The following is a 19,532-nucleotide window of genomic DNA, read 5'->3' on the forward strand; positions in this document are numbered from 1 at the left end:
CAATTTGATGGTTATTTCTCCTCGAGTGGTTAAAATCAGTTCAGAATGCGTCAATGCGAACCATTTCATATGAAGTATTCCACCACGCACACATATAAAGATTTTTTGATATTAGCTGAGGCTACGGGGTGAAGTGGCTGTCAAATTCATACATTTTCGATGTCCCACGCATAGGTACCAAAATGTTAATTTTGACAGGAACCAAAAAATTTGCTGGGAATTCCCGACCCCCCGGCACATCGCCATTTTTCTATGACTAAAATCTAAACGTCAAAAGCACTGGGCGGGAAATCACTTCATAGAAATTCTATGGAGCCGCCATTGTTGTTTGGGGTCCAGCACCGAGGGGCCCATCAGTATGGGGGTACTGTCAAATCATATGCGAGAGTGTATTGGTGACACCGGGCTGGGAATTCCCCTTTACCGAGGACCATTTGAAAGTTGCTCTCTTCACTCCTACATGAGAAAGAGATAGCAACACACCATGCCCTTGCGCTGAGGCTGTTTGTAGTAGGAGTAATATCAACAACATCGAATTCCAAACTCCCGGATCCTCTCCTCCACTCTTTGCTCCCCTCTCACTCCTACATAAGCGATCCTCAGCAAATGTCATTCTCGTTGGTGACGAAACCGCAAATTACTTCATTTCTCGGGAAATTTTTCAAAGGGACTTAAGTCGCAAAATGTCAAAAAACGGTTTTTTTATGCTATGTTACTATATAACATGTTATGAAAGCACTTATTAGATTAGATTCACGAAAATCGACTCTTGAATAAGTTTAAACAATTTTGACAATATGACCGAACATCCCTACAGTTACATTTTTTACTTGCACCGCTTCGGGACGAATGTATGAAACGAATTGTCATTTGACATACGCTCTTATAATATCAGCCGAAGTAACTAAAGAAAAAAGAAATGCACCACAGTCATTTCCGTCATTTTGTGTGAACTTGTGGTTTTTATTCTGATAGCTTTATTTTACTTTTTCCTCGAGTTTTTCTAACTCACAATGATACGAACAACGAACCAAAACACAACACTGTTTACGTAAAAGCCTATAATGCAGCATAATATGCTTATGTTCAATTCGACGTTAGTAACATTCGATTGCATTGAACGATGTAAACATATTGACGATTTTGACGCATATAACATAACGGTTTTCAATCTGACACAACATTTTGACGTAAGGTAACGCACTAGTTTATAGCGTGCGTTACGCCAAGTGGAGAGTAACACGCTAGCTGTCATTATGTCTTATGATCGGGTGTATGTGTTTTTTACTGAACCGAAGCGTTGTATACCTTATTTTTGCTCAAAACTCAGTTATTTTTAAAAATACTTAGAATCCTTACTACAATAATGCAAAACCATAGTAAAAAGTATCGTTAGGCAGTATCCACTAAAATAAAAATTGCCGGATTTTTAAATAGGATTTAAAATGATGAGTAAATAGTTTCAATGTTGATTTTCTCAGTTCGATGCAAATGTTTGATAAGGCCATTTGAAAAATTTCCCGAGATTTGACGCAAGATTTGACGTATTGATAGTTTTTTTTTTGTTCAATGAGAGCCTATAAGGTGAGGATGAAAATATTGTTTATTCTGTTCGAGTTAAAATTGGATGAATTTTTGATGTTGATTTGCTTTTATTTGATAGATAAAATTCATCTCATTTCAACCCGGGTTGTTTGAACAAATTTATTATAAGCATCCATACCAATGCAAAAAAATTCCAACGAAAAATCAGTGAAACACGTCGAAGCTCTCTTCCTCACCTGTGCGTATCTCATTGGCTCTGAAGCGAACCATCGAATTGTCAAAACCTTGGTCAAAACTAGAGTGACTGTATACAGAGTGGCGACAATGTCAAAATTGGAATGATATGCGTATGCAGGAAAGAGAAAGAAAAACCTTGGAAAAACCGCATTGCATACATTTGGGATGACTTGTCGCCACTCTGTATATAGTCACTCTAGTCAAAACTACAGACGGTAGATAATCTACAGACGCGCAAAGAGAAAAATTACCAATTCGGCAACACTTTTTTTGTTTATTTTATTTAAACAGTTTTGGCAACCAGTCAGAATTGGATCAATCTCCCTATAATCAGCAGTAAGTTGCGTGAATCGTGAGGTATGTTCCATGGAACTTCGCGAATTACGACGCATATTTTGCAAATTGAACAAGCCAATTGAATTTTTCAAAGCATTATATGATATATCGAGTGTAACTAATCCATATGTTGTTAGTAAATCAATAGTTAAAGTTTTAATATTTCAGGTAGATTACAAAACTTAGTCTTCCCTGCCTATACGAAACACAAGTTTGTTTACTTTGCTCATTTGGTGTCTCGATTTGACGGTTCGATTGGTGTTTTATGCCACGCTCTTTGCGCGTCTGTAGATTATCTACCGTCTGTAGTCAAAACTATTTTTTTAACCACTCGAGGAGAAATAACCATCGAACCAGGGATACCAGACTTGCAGATTTGTCTGCAAATTCCAGATTTTTGGAGCGGTCTTGCAGATCATTATAAATTTGCAGATATTTGCAGTTTTTCTGACTTTTATTGTTTTGGTGCAGATTTTTGTTCGAAGCTCTTTAAACTTTCACAGACTTCCTAAAAAAGTGTGCAGATTTTCGCAGATTATTTTTAAACCAGAAAATTCGAGTAGCCGGAAAACTGCTCGATTTTTGCGGTTTTCGAGCAGTTGCAGACATTTTTTTAGAAAATATGGCATCTCTGCATCGAACTGTCAAATTTTAACTAAAAAGTTAAAAATTTCGCGAAAATGGTTCACAGCCTTGACGGATTGATAGTTTTTTTGCTCAATGAGAGCATATAAGGTGAGGATGAAAATATTGTTTTTTCTGTCCGAGTTAAAATCGGAGGAATTTTTGATGTTCATTTGCTTTTATTTATAATAGATAAAATTCATAAGCATCCATGCTAATGTAAAAAAAATCTAACGAAAAATCAGTGAAACTTGTCGAAGCTCTCTTCCTCACCTGTGCATATCTCATTGGCTCTCAGAACTTGGTTAAAACCAAGGGGTTTCCAGTAAGGCGTTTAAGTGCGTAGTAATCAGAGATTACTTTTGTAATCAATTACGAAATAATTAGGTAATCAATGGTAATCAGTAGAGTAATCAATGATACTCTTAAGTAATCATTGGTAATCATGATTAAGTTATTTTTTTTTTTGTATGCCAGAAGGGCATTGGGTTAAAAGGCCACTGCGACAGTCTTAATGAATGATTAAGTTTAATCACAAAAGATTGATTACTGGTAATCAGAGGTAATCAGTAAAGTAAGCAAAAGTAACTTTTTTTCAAAGGTGCGTAGTAATCATTGCTGTTGGAAACCCCTTGGTTAAAACAAACCATGCTCCCGAGCAGGGTTATTTTCGGAAAACCATCGAACTAACAAAAAAGTTAAAAATTTCGCGAAATGGTTCACAGCCTAAAAGAAAAATTTATGCGCTGCTGTCCAAATACTTTTTTGGTTGACTGTATGAGTTACCAATACTTTTCCATTTCTGACCAATAATAACAACTGGCTGCATTTGACCCATTTGACAGTTCGAACTGGCTGCATTTGACATATACGATTCTTTCCTATCCGCGAAGCGCGAATCTTTCTCAGGGTACAACCGTACAACGTACAGGGAAGAAGAAAGAAGTGATCCGGATTCCGGTTCCGTTTGGATGGTCAGTGCTCTGCGTGAACTGCATAGTTAAATAAATGAAAATCTAAAATTGTGTTTATGTTTTTAATCGGCATTTTTAGTTATAACGGAAAACGGTGGATTTGACTATTTCTGCAATCAGTATAGTAAATCAAGAGATTAATAATGGTTAAAACTATTGATGACAAACAAAGTTACATCTGCTACCCTGGACAACGTCTTTGTGCCATGACAGAGTACACAGTTGGTGGAGAAGGAACTTACGAAAAACTTGGTTATCTTCATGCAAGTTTATCTGGTGTCGTTCGTATACGTAAACAACATAAGGTAGTAGATACTAATATTTTTGTATTACGATATTTCATTTAGCTTTTTGCAGAATAATTATATATCTGTGGCATCTTTCGGAAGTAAAACAGTAGTACCAGTTGTAGGAGACGTTGTGACCGCGAAAGTTACTATTATTAATCAACGATTTGCGAAATGCGTGATAATTTGTATTGGTAAAACTTGTCTTAACAGACCTTATAGGTGAGTTGTATGGTTATGGATTCAAAATTTTATTTCATTCCTTTTATTTTCTTAGAGGAATTTTGCGTAAGGAAGATGTTCGTGCTACAGAAAAAGACCGAGTGGAAATGTATAAATGCTTCCGGCCTGGAGATATAATTCTAGCACGAGTAGTATGTTGCTTAACATTTTATTGTATATATAATGCACTCTAATAAATCTGCATTTCAGCTGCCACAAGTAGAACTGAACACCTATTGTTTGACGACCGCCGAAAATGAGCTGGGTGTTGCGGTTGCCATGTCAAGCAGATGTCCGGAACCTACACCGATGGTTCCAGTTGGTTGGACCGAGATGCAATGTCCTGTAACACTTGTTAAAGAACTACGTAAGGTAGCAAAGATCATGCCTGAAACTGCACCTCCAAATTACGACGGGAAAATATAAAACAATGTTATATATATTGTACAGGTTAACTAATACGTATTAGATAGATACCTACTTGGCAATAATTCTTAATTTTGATCCTTTGCTAGGCGTTCTGGGATTTCACTGTTAAACTTGCATCACAGACAAACAGACAAGACACTCGCGTTAATTCCATCGTCCATTCAAAAACCACTTATTTTTCAAAAAAGCATGTTTCGCAACATGGCCACACCGCGGCGCTCGAGTATTGCTTCGAGTTTTCAGTATGAAACCATACGAATGTAAAAAACCTACAATATAAAACCCTGCAAATGTAAAAAACCTCAAAAAACCTACAGTATAAAACGGTGCAAATGCAAGCTACTCCGCAACATGCATAACAGAGGGCGCTAGTGTGCAAGCAAAATGTGTAGGACGATGGTTTTTGAAGAATTTTCTTCTATGTGTCATGTCAGTTCGTCAGTGCTTGCATTGTTGCACTTTAACATAAACAGCACTATACATTACTTATTTTAACATTATCGAGTCTTAGTGTTGGGCACCGCTAATTCGCTAATCGATACACTTTGCTCGATAATCGTGGAAATTTCGCTAATCATTAATCGTCACTGTTTATTTTTAAACACATCGCGACAACTTGTATTGTAATCTATCACTGTACAAATTATTATTAATTTGTATATATTACACGACTTTTCTTAATCTAACTAAGATCTAATAGGTTTTGATTTTAGTTAAATCAAGGATTAAGGATAACGGATAAAATGCTTTAGAGTTTATTAATTTTAATTTAAACAGCGGCACTTCATTTGGAATTATGGACCAGCAACAATTCGGCTAGTCTGAGTATAAATTATAAAGTATAACTTCTCTGTGGTATAACTAGCGTTTCTCGATTGGTCGGTTAGCGAATTAGCGGTGCCCAATACTGTTGAATCTTAAATGAGGGGGTTAAAAGGAAAGGGGTGTAAGTGACAAAATTGAAAAAATCGAGATAATGGAAGAAAACGATACGCTGAGCATGATTTTATGCATGCTAGAAAATTCACATCAAAATTTTGCCGTTTAAAGACTTTTTAAGAATCATGAAATAAATAAGCAAAATAAAAGTTGGGTTTCACTTGGAAGGAAAGGGGTGTAAGTGCACATTTCAGCTCAACTAACAAAACGGGTTGTCTCGAATATTTTTTATTGGAATGAAATTCCAAAGTGCCAAGCAAGGATTCATTTACCATGAAACGTAATTATTTTCGGCAAGAGTAACTTTTCAAAAGGGCGTATTTATTAAATCAGATTTTTTTCAAAATATCGCATCTCGAAAACTACTTGTTAAAATCACATCAACGGAAAAGTTGTAGGAAATTAAGTGTATTTTCGGAAAAAATATAATTTTGCACTGTTATTTTTTATTCAGTAAAGAAAAATAACAGTGCAAAATCAAGACAAAAATCATAAAACGTTAATTACCGCAAAACACGTCCCCTCAGATTTATCTCATTTTTATTAACACCCTTAGGCTGTGAACCATTTCGCGAAATTTTTACCTCTTTAGTTAAAATTTGACAGTTCGATGGCTATTTCTCCTCGAGTGGTTAAAATCAGTTCAGAATGCGAACCATTTCATATTTGACAGATTGATAGTTGTTTTACTCAATGAGAGCATATAGGGGTGGTAGGGGCAATATGGGCCACCTAAGCAAAACGCGTCATAAAACATGTAGCGCGTAATCAAAATTCTAATAATTGCCATAAACACGATTTGACATGTCTTTGATAAATTAACAATGTTAGAATATTGATTGACTATGAACAGCCATCAAATTTGAATGTTTAAAATATGATACTTTTTGCCTCATTCGAAAACCATACGGGGCATAATGGGCCACTATCCAGCTTTTTACGCGCTATAATGGCGGACGCTATAAATTGTGTTCGTAATATGTGATCAATCTTTTTGACAACTCTGCATCCATCAAAACTGGGCACTCTTCTCCTGTACGGCAGTGTTGCTCTTTCTTTCGTTTACGCAAAAGAAGGAAGGCAATAGTTTTGTTTACATTTCGCACAGTTTTGCTTTCCTTCTTTGACGTAAACGAAAGAAAGAGAACGGTAGTGTTGCAAGAGAAGAGTGCCAGATTTGAAGTATGCAGAGTTGTCAAAAAGATTGTTCGCATTTTACGAACACAATTTATAGCGGCCACCATTATAGCGCGTAAAAAGCTGGATACGGGGCAATATTGGCACTTTAGTTAAAGTTACCATTTTAACCAGTTTTTACTAGAAAATAACATAAAAGATTATATCATATAACAGAAAAGAGAAATGGTGACTAATTTCATTTCATTTAGCGGTTGTTTTATGATCGCTCCTAAAAGTGCTATTTTACTTTAAATCGTTTCGGTCTCTTCGGCACGATGTTGTCGGCGTTGGTGTCTTCCCCAACGACCGCAAGCATCACCCGCCGAGTGGTCGTGAAACGCGGGCAGTGAAACATCACATGCTCCTCCGTTTCCTCGGCTACCGTGCAAACGGGGCAAAAGGATGAGCCTTCCCGCCCACGCGTATGTATAGATACTTCTTAAAGCATTCATGTCCCGACAGAAACTGGGTAAGGAAAAAGTTTACCTCACCATGTCCTCGATACGATATGTTCTGGATCAGCCTATGGGTCCACTTACCGTGATCGGTGCGATCCCATTCCGCCTGCCAACGCCTAATAGAGTCCAGCCTAACTCTGTTCCTAGCGCCCCAGACGTTTCTCTGCCTATGGCACTCAATGTCCTCACCTACAAGTATGCATATGGGAATCATGGCTGCAATAACCCCAATCGCATCCAACGATATGATACGGTAGCCGCACGCAACGCGCATTGCCAACAGCCTGAACCCGTTGTTCAGACATGTCTGATTGCGCTTACTTTCCAAAGCCGGGGCCCATGCCGGTGCACCATACCGTAGCACCGACGTGGTAACGCTGGCCATCAGCCGTCTCTTACTGTTGCTATGACCGTAGCCGTTCGGCATGATCTTGGACAGCGCAGTAACCGCCGTTGACGCTTTACCACAAGTATAATCCATATGACTGGTGAAGTTCAGCCTGTTGTCTGCCATAACACCCAGGTACTTCACACTTCGTTTGGAGACAATCACCTGTCCTCCAACGATTATTTTGGCCTCTAAGGCCGACTTGCGGTTACTGATCATCACCGCTTCCGTCTGGTGGGGGGCCAATCGTAGATTGACGCCCGCCATCCAACCCTCTATTATGCTTATGGCGTCCGATGCCAGCATTTCCACCTCCTCTAGAAACTCGCCTACCACTGTAAGGACGATATCATCGGCGAAGCCAGTGATCTCGACTCCAGTGGGTAGTTCGAGCCTCAGCATCCCATCGTACGTGGCATTCCAGATCATGCGGCCGAGAATCGAGCCCTGTGGAACACCCACTGTCACTTTGTACTTCTTCGCCCCATCCGCCGTGTCGTACACTAGCGTCCGGTTCTCGAAGTAACTTTTAAGCAACCTGCATAGATGATCCAGTACCCTCATCCTATGCAGCGCTAACCGCGCGATTGCCCAGATAACACAACATCGTAATAGAAAGTTCACATTAAATCGTTTTCATGTCAATTTCACATTGGAATTGTATAATGATTAGAGTATGTCAAATCGAAGTGAACAATAAGTTTTTTTGTAGTCGTGCGTGTCTTCATATACAATTCATGACTGTGAATTATAAAGCAGGGTAGACAATTGCAATATTTCATTATATCTATATCATATATTCAGGAGTATTTAGTTGCGTGTTATAAAAACTGCGCAATATAGAATTACAAATAGTTGTCAAAATTTTCGCACGTATATCGCCTCCACTTTGGTACATATATGTTCTTATATGGCGTGAAATATAACTTTTTCGTTCAGATATGATTTCGTATACCTCAGTTGCAATCGAGATATACAAACCAAATGGTTTACTGGGTGCACCCCAGTTAGCGCTGTTAAAGGCGTTTTTGACATCAATTGTGACTATGGCACAATAGCTGTCGCCTCGTATTTTCCGTCTCAGGTTTCTCGGCCTCTCCATCACGGAATTTATGGCGTCTGCAGTGGACTTCCCCTTACGGAAGTCAAACTGCGAGCTTGCCAGTCCGACATCACTTTCCACCACACGCGTTAGCCTGTTTAGGATTACCCGCTCTAGCAATTTGCATAACGTGTCCAATAGGCAAATTGGCCTGTACCACGAGGGATCACAAGGCGATTTCCCCGGCTTTGGCAGCAGTACCAATCTTTGGACTTTCCATTTGTCTGGAAATTCGCATACCTCTAGGCAATTCTGAGCCGTCTCTCTAAACATATCGGGATATGCTTGGATCGCCACTTTGAGTGCCTCGTTCGGAAACCCGTCAGGACCGGGTGCTTTCTTCGTTTTTAAGCCCCTGGCAATTGCGATGAGTTCCTCATTCGTGACCGGAATGAGGACATCATTCGATTGACCGTACGGGGTCGGAGGCCACCAAAATGGATCATGTTGCGGAAAGAGCCCTTCTACGATGACTTTCAGCTTTTGGGGGCAGGTTTCCTGCGGAGCGGATGTACCCTTCATTTTTTTCATCACCACCTGGTATGCACAACCCCAGGGGTTCGAATCCGCATCGCGGCATAGCTCCTGAAAACAGGATTTCTTGCTACGCCTAACCTTGTTGAGCGCCAATCTGGCTGCTCAAAGTTCGACCCCCGAGCTTCAGCATCTGCATCGGTCCGGGCCATCTGCGCTAGCCTTCTCGCTCTGTGGCACCTGGAGCGGAGCTGGGCAATGGTATCACTCCACCAGTATTCCGAGCGACGACCGTTCATTGGCTGCCTCGTCCTGGGCATAGTGGCATCACATGCCCGTACTAGGACGTTGGTCAGCTCACGGGCACTCAGGTTCGAGCGGTTGCTCTCTGCGCTGAGTGCTTCAACGAACAGGTCTTTGTCGAAGAACTTCACTTTCCACCTCCTCCCTGTCGACTTCAACCCGCGTGGCCGTAGCATCCGTCGTTCATTCGTGTACCGTCAAGCTTGGTGGTCGCTATGCGTGTACTCATCTGACACCCTCCAGTCCATGTTGGCAAGCAACGTTGGGCTGCAGAAGGTGATGTCGATGATCGATTGTTGTACCCCCCTACAAAAGGTACTGACGGATCCCACGCTAGCCAGACTTACATCCAGCTTGGACAGAGCTTCAAGCAAGCTTTGTCCCCTAGGGGTAGTGCACCTGCTATCCCATTCGACAGTCCAAGCATTGTAGTCCCAATGACAACGGGCTTGCAGCCGGTGAACTCGTCGGTGAGCACGTCTAGCATCCGGTCAAACTGCTCCGGCGACCACCTAGGTGGCGCGTAGCAGCTACAGATGCAGACGCCATCGACCACAGCAATCACGAACCATTCTTGGTTGGAAGGAACCACCTCCTGGATCGGGTATCCGACCCTTGTCGATTACCCAGTTTGTGCCGCCCCGGGGGACCCGGTAGGGATCCGCGATAATGGCAATATCGCACCCCGTTTCGGTTGCCGGTTGCCAAAGCATTTCCTGTGCCGTCTCACAGTGGTTCAGGTTAATCTGTATAACCTGCACCATTATCGTTGCAAAGCCCTCCTATAAGCCGCATACAGTGGACCACCTGTGGCATGCTTATTTCCCGCTTCGGCTGTGCAGAGCAGGCACCTGGGGGGATTGCTACATCCCCTGCGAGGTGGCCATCTTCGCCACACCGCCTGAACAGCTTAGACCGATCGGGGGCCTTACACTTGCCTGCCCGATGGCCAAAGCCCATACACCTGAAACAGCGTCCAATACGCCGTTTGGACACAAGTGTACAGACTGACCAGCCCACCTTAATTTTGCTAGACGCCAATATTTTGTTGGCGATTGCCTCCGGCATGCATATCGCCATATGCCTTCCGCAAGCGGATGTCTGCGGGTGCCACATCAACATTAAGCTGATCACGCAGAGCATCCTTCAGGTGAACTGCCGTCGTAATCTCGACGAGATTTTTACACTCGAGAAGAACACGCTGCGACAGCGCCTTAACCTGGCCCGCTTCGCCCAGCGACTGCTAAACCAGTTACCTGTAATTCGAGCTCTGGACCGTTGGGTTCTTTTTGAGCTCGAAGAGCATATCCCCGGCCTGGGTTCGGCGGGTTTCCCCACGTTGGCCCCAAGCTCTTGCAGCATCAGCGTACGACAGATTACCATTTTTACGTTGGCTTCACAAGCTTCTGCAACGATCGTCGACTCAAAATCGGTGAGAGTACGAAGATTAACCTTTCTTTCCCGATTTTTAAAACGAATCCATTCACGCTTGTCGTGAGCTGGAAGCTTGTCGACTAGATCCTGGGTTAAAATAGTATTTACCATGTGTTGTTTTAAATTCGCTGCTCCACCACGTTTCCGAAAGGAATATACGTGGCTGGTTTATCCGATTTGGGAGATTTCAGTCGCCGCACCTTGTCAAGATGACATTGCCAAAGTTGTTCCGGTCGTCCATACAACTGCCGCAGTTTGTTGATAACCTTTGGCACCGATTTCGGAAAAAGCAGCTGTCCTCTTACGCTTTCCAATGCTGACCACTTTAGACATTCTTGTAATCGAACGAGATTTTCAATTCTGAGTATCCACATGCATCGTTAGAAGCTTGCCCAAGCAGCACCATTTGTTGCATGAAGGGTAACGCAACTATAATTGAAACATTCAAATATGGTAAAAATTCGCATCAATTACCTTTATTGAACTGTTACGTGACTGAAAAAGCGCAAGAGGTGGAGCCTATCCAGCTTTTTATGAGCCATAATGGCGGACGGGTTCGTAATATTTGGACAGCATTTTTGACATTTACCTAATACATCGCACGCTTTCTTTCCATACATTCCTTTAGTTTTACCGTGAACGCGCGGAAAGAAAACGTGCGATATATTAGGGAAATGTCAAAAAGGCTGTTCAAATATTACGAACACGTCCGCCATTATGGCTTGTAAAAAGCTGGATTCATTCGCGACTAAGATACTAAAAGAGATTTTAAGCCTGTTCGCTCTCCCACGAAATCCTTTGCCGCGTTGTCAAAACTTGCGTGTAAACAAAAATAAAAATACTTTCTTCTCTTTTTTCTCGCACAAAAACCAATGTGCGTTATCTATAAGTACAAGCAGCTATTCGCGACTATCCAGCTTTTTACGAGCCATAATGGCGGATGTGTTCGTAATATTTGAACTGCATTTTTGACAATTCCCTAATACATCGCACGTTTTCTTTCCGCGCGTTCACGGTAAAACTAAAGGAATGCACGGAAGGAAAACGTGCGATGTATTAGGGAAATGTCAAAAATGCTGTTCAAATATTACGAACACGTCCGCCATTATGGCTCGTAAAAAGCTGGATACGATACTAAAAGAGATTTTAAACCTGTTCGCACTCACACGAAATCCTATATGTCGCGTTGTCCAAACTTGCGTGAAAACAAAAACAAAAATATTTTCTTCTCTTTTTTCCTCGCACAAAAACCAACTACGCACAAATTATGAGCAACTTTGTAATCGCGAATTATTGTTTAGCGGGAAACAAATTTCCTCTCTGGTCTCCAAGACGAACAGTATTTACATTATGCGAAACAAAACTTTAGTTTTTTTAGGCTCGTTATGAGCTAATCTTCATGCCATTCAAAATTTATCGTGCAAAATATAATTTTGCTTTGTATTATTTCATGCACCTCGTGAAAGTTAGTAATTTATCCAGCTTTTTACGAGCCATAATGGCGGACATGTTCGTAATATTTGAACAGCATTTTTGACATCGCACGTTTTCTTTCCGTACATTCCTTTAGTTTTACCGTGAACGCGCGGAAAGAAAACGTGCGATGTATTGGGGAAATGTCAAAAATGCTGTTCAATTATTACGAACACGTCCGCCATTATGGCTCGTAAAAAGCTGGATTAATTTTCAAATATGAAGAATTAAACCAGCCAGATTAAGAATTAGTTTACGATGAAGAAATGCGGTGTAAAATCGAACTAGATACTGTAATCAAATAATATTTTAGTAAATGCCATGGACTCCTGATGAATGTTCGTGTAATTATTGTAAAATAAAAACGTTTCTTCATTGAAAAATATTTTTTCATAAAAATATGGCGGAATATGATGTTACATTTATTGTATTTGTTTGGTTACATTTCATTTAAAAATATGCTGTAATCAACATGATGCAACATCATGCGACATTATTGTTTAGCAATGACATTATTATAACACGATGTTGCGATGAAGTTTCATGTTACTATATAAACACTAATAAGATGAATACACAGGATAAGTATTGGATAACCTGAATCCAACGTATTAATAACATAAAGTAGCTTATTTGTTGCGTGTTTCAATAATGTAACCGGTGAAGCTTTTTGTAATTTAAATAAGACTTAATAGCAACATGGTAGATGTTGCAATTGCTGCTTGGGTGCTAATACAGAGACTATCCAGCTTTTTACGAGCCATAATGGCGGACGTGTTCGTAATATTTGAACAGCATTTTTGACATTTCCCTAATATATCGCACGCTTTCTTTCCGTACATTCCTTTAGTTTTACCCTGAACGCGCGGAGAGAAACCGTGCGATGTATTAGGGAAATGTCAAAAATGCTGTTCAAATATTATGGCCGCCATTATGGCTTGTAAAAAGCTGGATAGATTACAGAGGCGACAAGGCACTCAAAAATCGCTAAATTTTGAATCCTAACGGACAGTTCCTTTATTTGTAATGGTACTCTCCGTTTTGATTCAAAATTTAGCGGTTTTGAAATGCTTTGTCGCCTCTGTAACCTATAGTCTCTGTAGATGGTGCCCATGAATAGCGGCCATTCTTCGGGTTTTCCAGTGAATATAGGTAGTTTCTTACTTATGCCGCTCCGAGCAGCTAATTGCACTTTAGATGGAGTTGCAATAGCTTACCCAGCCCGTATGAGCTCGCTGTCTTCGCCTTCGATTTTCTTTTCTGCACCTTCTCTTCATCGGTAGACTTCTCCGCATCAGATTCGCTTTCAGATTTTTCCGTGGCTTCTTCGCTTTCACAATCACTATTAAACTCCTCCGAATCCTTCTCATCTCCTTTTACATCTTCTGAAACTGCTTTCTTCCTTCTCTTCAACTGCTTCTGGATGGTAATTTCTGGATTCTTTAACTCGAACTTTCGCTGTTCTCAAAGGATTCGTCCTATCTCCATCCGCTTTTCCCTCAGAAAGCGTTCGTTCAGCAATTCCTGTTCCATTTTTCTCGTTCCTTTTCGAGAGCTTTCAGTTCTCGCTCCATCGATAGCCCTGGCCTTGCATCAGTTTTCACGCCTGATTTGTTCACGTTATCGTCGATCGTCTTCTTCTTTGCTCTTGTCCTGAAAGTATCTTCGTCCAGTTTCTTCTGGCTCTGACAGTCTTCCTTTGGACAGTACCACCTCGCCTCATTTTCAACATCCTCTGTAACGCCTACGCATCGGTAATGGTAGCAACCGTTACATTTGTCGCAACATACCATACCTTCATCTTCCTCGGACACCGACCCACAGGCTCCGCAGGCAGTTTGCGTAAGATCTTTATCTCCAGGCATCGGTTTGAGGTTGTCCCTTTATCTCGAATCAATTTTTGAGAATGTTTGGGAATTTAGAAAGAAATGCACCACCGTTTTGTAGCAGCTTCAATGCAGCTCAAACTGCAATGTTTATTAAATTTAATTACTTCATAAGATTACCACCTATATTCTGTATTTCGAACGAGTTGAAATATTTCGATCGACTTGGCAAATATTTCGTTCGAGTTGTTTTTTCATATGAAGTTCTTTCGTTCGAGCCGCTGTTTTTTCGAACGAAATGTCAGTTTCGAACGAAACATAAACGCGTTCGAAATACAGAATAGGGGTGTACATCATTACCAGTTTTACTCTCAATTCGATAGTTTCTCCACAGAGAACAGACATCCATTCAGGAACAAATTTTTCGGGAATTCTTGGATAAAATTTCAAATTAAAATCACCTAATTAACTTCCAAAAATCCAAATTGTGCAAACTGTTTTATTTACTTCCACTTTTTCTTGGATGTAAACAATCAATGGTTTTACTACTGCTATAGGTCGGTTACATATACGAAACAGCAGACCTATGTCGAGTACATTGGACGCCCAGTGATGCCAACAGCTTGTGAGTGTGAAGCCCCTATTAAACCCGACTTCAGCTAACGCCTTTAAATCTTTTGTTGCCAGAATCGAGGCACGCCAAAATCTAACCATGCCAAATTCGAAATCCCACTGTATCCGTTTTTGGCAACACAAAATATTTCTCTTACAGAAATATACTTAAATATCAGTCAGTTTACACATACATGCTTTAAATGACGAAAAAATGATGCCCTCAGTGTGTTCATAAAAAAAGTTTGCTGTTAAAGAATTTGAACAATAATATGTTTATTGCCGTAGGACTACGTCTTACCACAGGTTGCCAAAAACCTACTTGCAGGTTAGGTTATTCAGCCGAGAGCCGGGGTGGCTCTAGCCGTATCAAGAATTCTTCTCCATTGTACTCGGTCTTGGGCTGCTCGTCGCCAATTCGTTGCGCGTCTCGACACACGCAAGTCGGCTTCAAACTGGTCGAGCCATCGTGCACGGTGAGCTTCTCTATTCCTGGTGCCGGTGGGGTTCTTGAAGAGAACGGATTTCATTACACAGTCGTCCGGCATCCTTGCGACGTGGTCGGCCCACCGTAGTCTCCCAACATTCGCCAAGTGTACGATGCTCTCTAAGCAGTGCCTGTAGCTCGTGATTCATACGTCTCCGCTTTCCGTTTGTACTCCCCCAAAAAAACTACAAGATATACAGCCCTAAGGGTTGTACGAAAGGGTGACGTAGGACTATATCAGATCATTAGATCAAAGACTAACTTGTTTAAGTAAATGTTTAGAAGAGAAGAGCGAAATATTCAGATTCAATTCTTCATTGAATGCAATGGTAGCTTTGAAAATACGTGGACGGGGATTCATAAGTACAACGCCTGCAACCATAGAGACATATAATAGGGTGAAATAGTAATGATTTACCAGCCCATAGATTATTGTATTAAATATGATTATGCGTAGCTTGCCATGTTTCAATAATCTTGCTTTAACTCGCTTGTGGCTTTTAAAAGGGCCATTAAACATTAACAACATTAAATTTTAACATTAAAGCCAAAGCACGTTCATCGCAAACATGACGTGCCATTCGAATGTCATTCTCTTCTGACATGAACGGCAACAGGCACGTAAGTTAGTGGCGTCGATTTACTGCTTTTGCTCCGAGAAGGTTTTACTAGCCTACCGCTTGTTATATAGCAGAAAATATGCCACATGCGCAAAAATTTCTGTTTCATTTGATGAGAGTTCTTATCTTCCTACCACAGGGGTGAGGAGTCTCAAACCATCATAAAATACATTCATGCCTTCCAAAACTCCCACATGCCAAATTTGGTTCCATTTGCTTAATTAGTTCTCGAGTTATGAGGAAAATTGTATTTCATTTGTATAGGAGCCCCCCCTGTTAAAAGACGGATTGGTCTCAGTACACCATAGAAAAAATTACTGCCTTCTAAAACCCCCACATGCCAAATTTGGTTCCATTTGCTTGATTAGTTCTAGAGTTATGAAGAAATTTGTATTTCATTTGTATGGAAGCCCCCCCCCTCTTAGAAGAGGAAGGGGTCTCAGTACATTATAGAAAAAACCTCCAAACCTCCAAACCTTACCTCCAAAAACCGCCACGGCCCAAATTTGATTCCTTGTGCTTTATTAATTCTCGAGTTATGAGGAAATTCGTATATTTGTATGGGAGCCCCCCCACCTCCTAGAGAGGGGACGGGTTTCAATTTACCATAGAAAAAAATTTGCCTCCAAAAACCTCCACATGCCAAATTTAATTCCATTTGCTTGATTAATTCGAGATTTATGAGGAAATTTGTATTTCATTTACATGGAAGCCCTCCCTCCTAGAGGGGGAAGGGGTCTCAGTACATCATGGAAAAAATCCTACCTTCTAAAACCCCCACATGCCAAATTTGGTTCCATTTGCTTGATTGATTCTCGAGTTTTGAGGATATTTGTGTTTCATTTGTATTGGAGCCCCCCCCCTCTTACGCCCTCAATAAAATTGCTCTCTGACCCCCGCCATAAATTTGCTGATCATTTTATCTGTCCAACGACATATAAATTGTTCAGTTTCGTTTAGTAGTTTACTAGTTATTAGCATTTGAAATATTTCATTCAAATGTTACACTTCTATTTTCGTTTTCACAAAGTGCTATCCAGTCCCAGTATAGTAAACAAAGACGTAGTCCTACGTCAATAGTCCGCAACACCTTTCGTTCAAAAACGGCAAGTGCACATATGTCTTCCGTAAGCAAAGTTACTGTCTCAAGTCCGTAGAGGACTACCGGTCTTATTAGCGTTTTGTACATCGTCAGCTTTGTGCGGCGGCGTATGCTCCTAGATCGGAACATCTTGCGGAGGGAAAAGTAGGCTCAATTTCCAGCTTGAATGCGTCATTGGATCAGTGTGGCCACATATTCATCTGTACTGGAAGGGGCAAAAATCTTTTTCATCTGTACCTTTTCTTCCAAAAATCTGTACCAATAAAAATAATTATTGCTTAGAAAAATTTGGTTTGTCAGCATTAAAAAAATGCACGAGTCTCAAATCATTTATTTGTTTGATGATGTTTGCATATATCTCTGCTAAACTTATACATAAATTCGCTTTGTATTAATTTCATTCATACTAAGAATTGTTTCTCCATTGATTTCAAGAAACAGCACTGAGAAAAAAGTATGAGTTTTTGACACTCAGAAAAATCTGTACCTATCTGTACTTTTTGGCAAAAATCTGTAATCTGTACCATACAGAATCTGTACCAAAAAATTCGATAAAATATGTACTTTTCCAGATAAATCTGTACATGTGGCAACACTGCGTTGGATCTCCTTACTGGTATTATTGTCGGCGGTGACCAGAGATCCCAAATATACGAACTCATCAACCACTTCCAGTTCATCGCTGTCAATAGTCACGACATCACTCGTTCTAAAGTAGCTTTGATCAGCCGCGTCAGTTTGTTCGGAAAACCGTACTCGTGCATTATCTGCCATAGCTGTTCGCGTTCAACGGTATCATATGCTGCTCTGAAATCCACGAAAATATGATGCGTGGCCACGTTGTACTCTCGACATTTGTGGAGGATTTGTCGGAGAGTGAAAATATGATCGGTAGTAGCACGGGTCCCCATAAAGCCCGCCTGATACTGTCCTACGAAATCTCTTGCTATTGGGGATAGACGACGCAACAAAATCTGGGAGAGCACCTTGTAGGCGGCGTTGACCACCGTAATGCCGCGGTAGTTACAGCAGTCTAGCCGGTCGCCCTTTTTGTAGATGGGACAGACTACACCTTCCATCTACTACTCCGGTAGTTTCTCTTCTTCCCAAATCCTTGAAATCAGCAAGTAAAGTGCCGTTGCTAGCGGTTCTTGGCCATTTTTGTAGAGTTCTGCCGGGAGTCGGTCCTTTCCGGCGGCTCTATTATTCTTCAGCAGACCGATTTCTCTGTCCTCCTTCTGGCGCTTTTTCCTCATCAGGATCGTGGTCAACTCATTCCTCGCTCATCGATGCTTGGCCAAGTTCTCTCTCGTGGATATGCTCAGATAGTTTCCCCAAACTCTTTTTTCCTCTCTATCGCTTCTTGGCATTCCCCGTCAAACCAATCATTTCGTGCACTCGAGGTTTCCACACCTAGCACCGCGGTTGCGGCCTCGTTGACGGCCGAGCGTATCCTACTCCATCCGTTTTCGAGAGTCGACGCATCTAGCTCCACAGAGGAAGGCAGAGCTTCATCCAGTACTCGCGCGTAGTTTTCGGCAGTTCGCGGGTTGTCTAATTGCCGAATGTTTAGCCGAGGAGGGCGACTTTGTCGCGAGGTATAAACCATCGATAGTTTTGAGCGCACATGTACTGCTACTAGATAGTGGTCCGAGTCAATACCCGCACTCCGTAGGGAGCGTACGTTGGTGATGTTCGAGAAGAACCGGCCCTCGATGAGAATATGGTCGATTTGGTTCGAGGTTCGTTGGTCAGGTGATCTCCACGTGGCCTTGTGGATATCTTTATGGGGAAAGAAGGTGCTTTTGATCACCAAGCCTCGGGAAGCCGCAAAGTAGATGCATCGCTGGCCGTTATCGTTCGGGTCGGTGTGCAGGCTATGGGGCCCGATAACCGGTCTATACATCGCTTCCCTGCCGATTTGGGCGTTCATATCCCCGATGACGATCTTGATGTCCCGTGGGGAGCAGCTGTCGTACGTTGCATCTATCCAACACTACGAAACCCGTTCCCAACTCGTTGGTCACTCCACCACTCTGGTAAAATTGGGCTTTGCCGCCACGGATCCTCCACACCTTCTCGCCTTTACGACAGATCTCCGCAGTGCCACGATGCCAAACTTTCGGGGTTCTAGCTGATGGAGCAGCACCCTGTCGCCACCAACGAAACTTAGCGATCTGCAGTTCCATGTACCAAGTTTCCATTCCATATCCTTATTTCGTCGCCTTGGTCCATGACGAATGTTCCGAGAAGATATTTCTTGACTCTTGTTGTTAGTTTTTTGGGTTTAGCTAGGTAGCCGTACGTAGCTAGGTAGGGCTTACGCTACCGAGTCTCGGGATGGGGCTGCCATGTTTCAGTGTCGAGACAACACTGTGCCTCCTCCCCTGTTACGACCTTAGTTTCCACCGGGGTTGGTTACCCGATCTCCCCCAAGCAGCGCTTGCAACATCTTCCATGTTGCTATTGAGCCTTGTTTAA

At 41.6% G+C, this 19,532-nt stretch overlaps 1 protein-coding gene across 1 annotated transcript; it reads left to right on the plus strand.

Moving 5' to 3' along the window:
• Window positions 1-3,626: 3,626 nt before the first annotated feature.
• Window positions 3,627-5,950, plus strand: LOC128742456 (exosome complex component CSL4). The gene is made up of 5 exons (XM_053838829.1): window positions 3,627-3,716; window positions 3,796-4,021; window positions 4,074-4,225; window positions 4,281-4,377; window positions 4,436-5,950. The coding sequence occupies exons 2-5, from the start codon at window positions 3,860-3,862 to the stop codon at window positions 4,649-4,651; spliced, it is 627 nt and encodes a 208-aa protein (XP_053694804.1). The 5' UTR covers window positions 3,627-3,716; window positions 3,796-3,859; the 3' UTR covers window positions 4,652-5,950.
• The last annotated feature ends 13,582 nt before the right edge of the window (window positions 5,951-19,532 follow it).

Source organism: Sabethes cyaneus, chromosome 1, assembly GCF_943734655.1.
Source record: "Sabethes cyaneus chromosome 1, idSabCyanKW18_F2, whole genome shotgun sequence".
In the NCBI taxonomy this organism is placed as follows: domain Eukaryota; kingdom Metazoa; phylum Arthropoda; class Insecta; order Diptera; family Culicidae; genus Sabethes; species Sabethes cyaneus.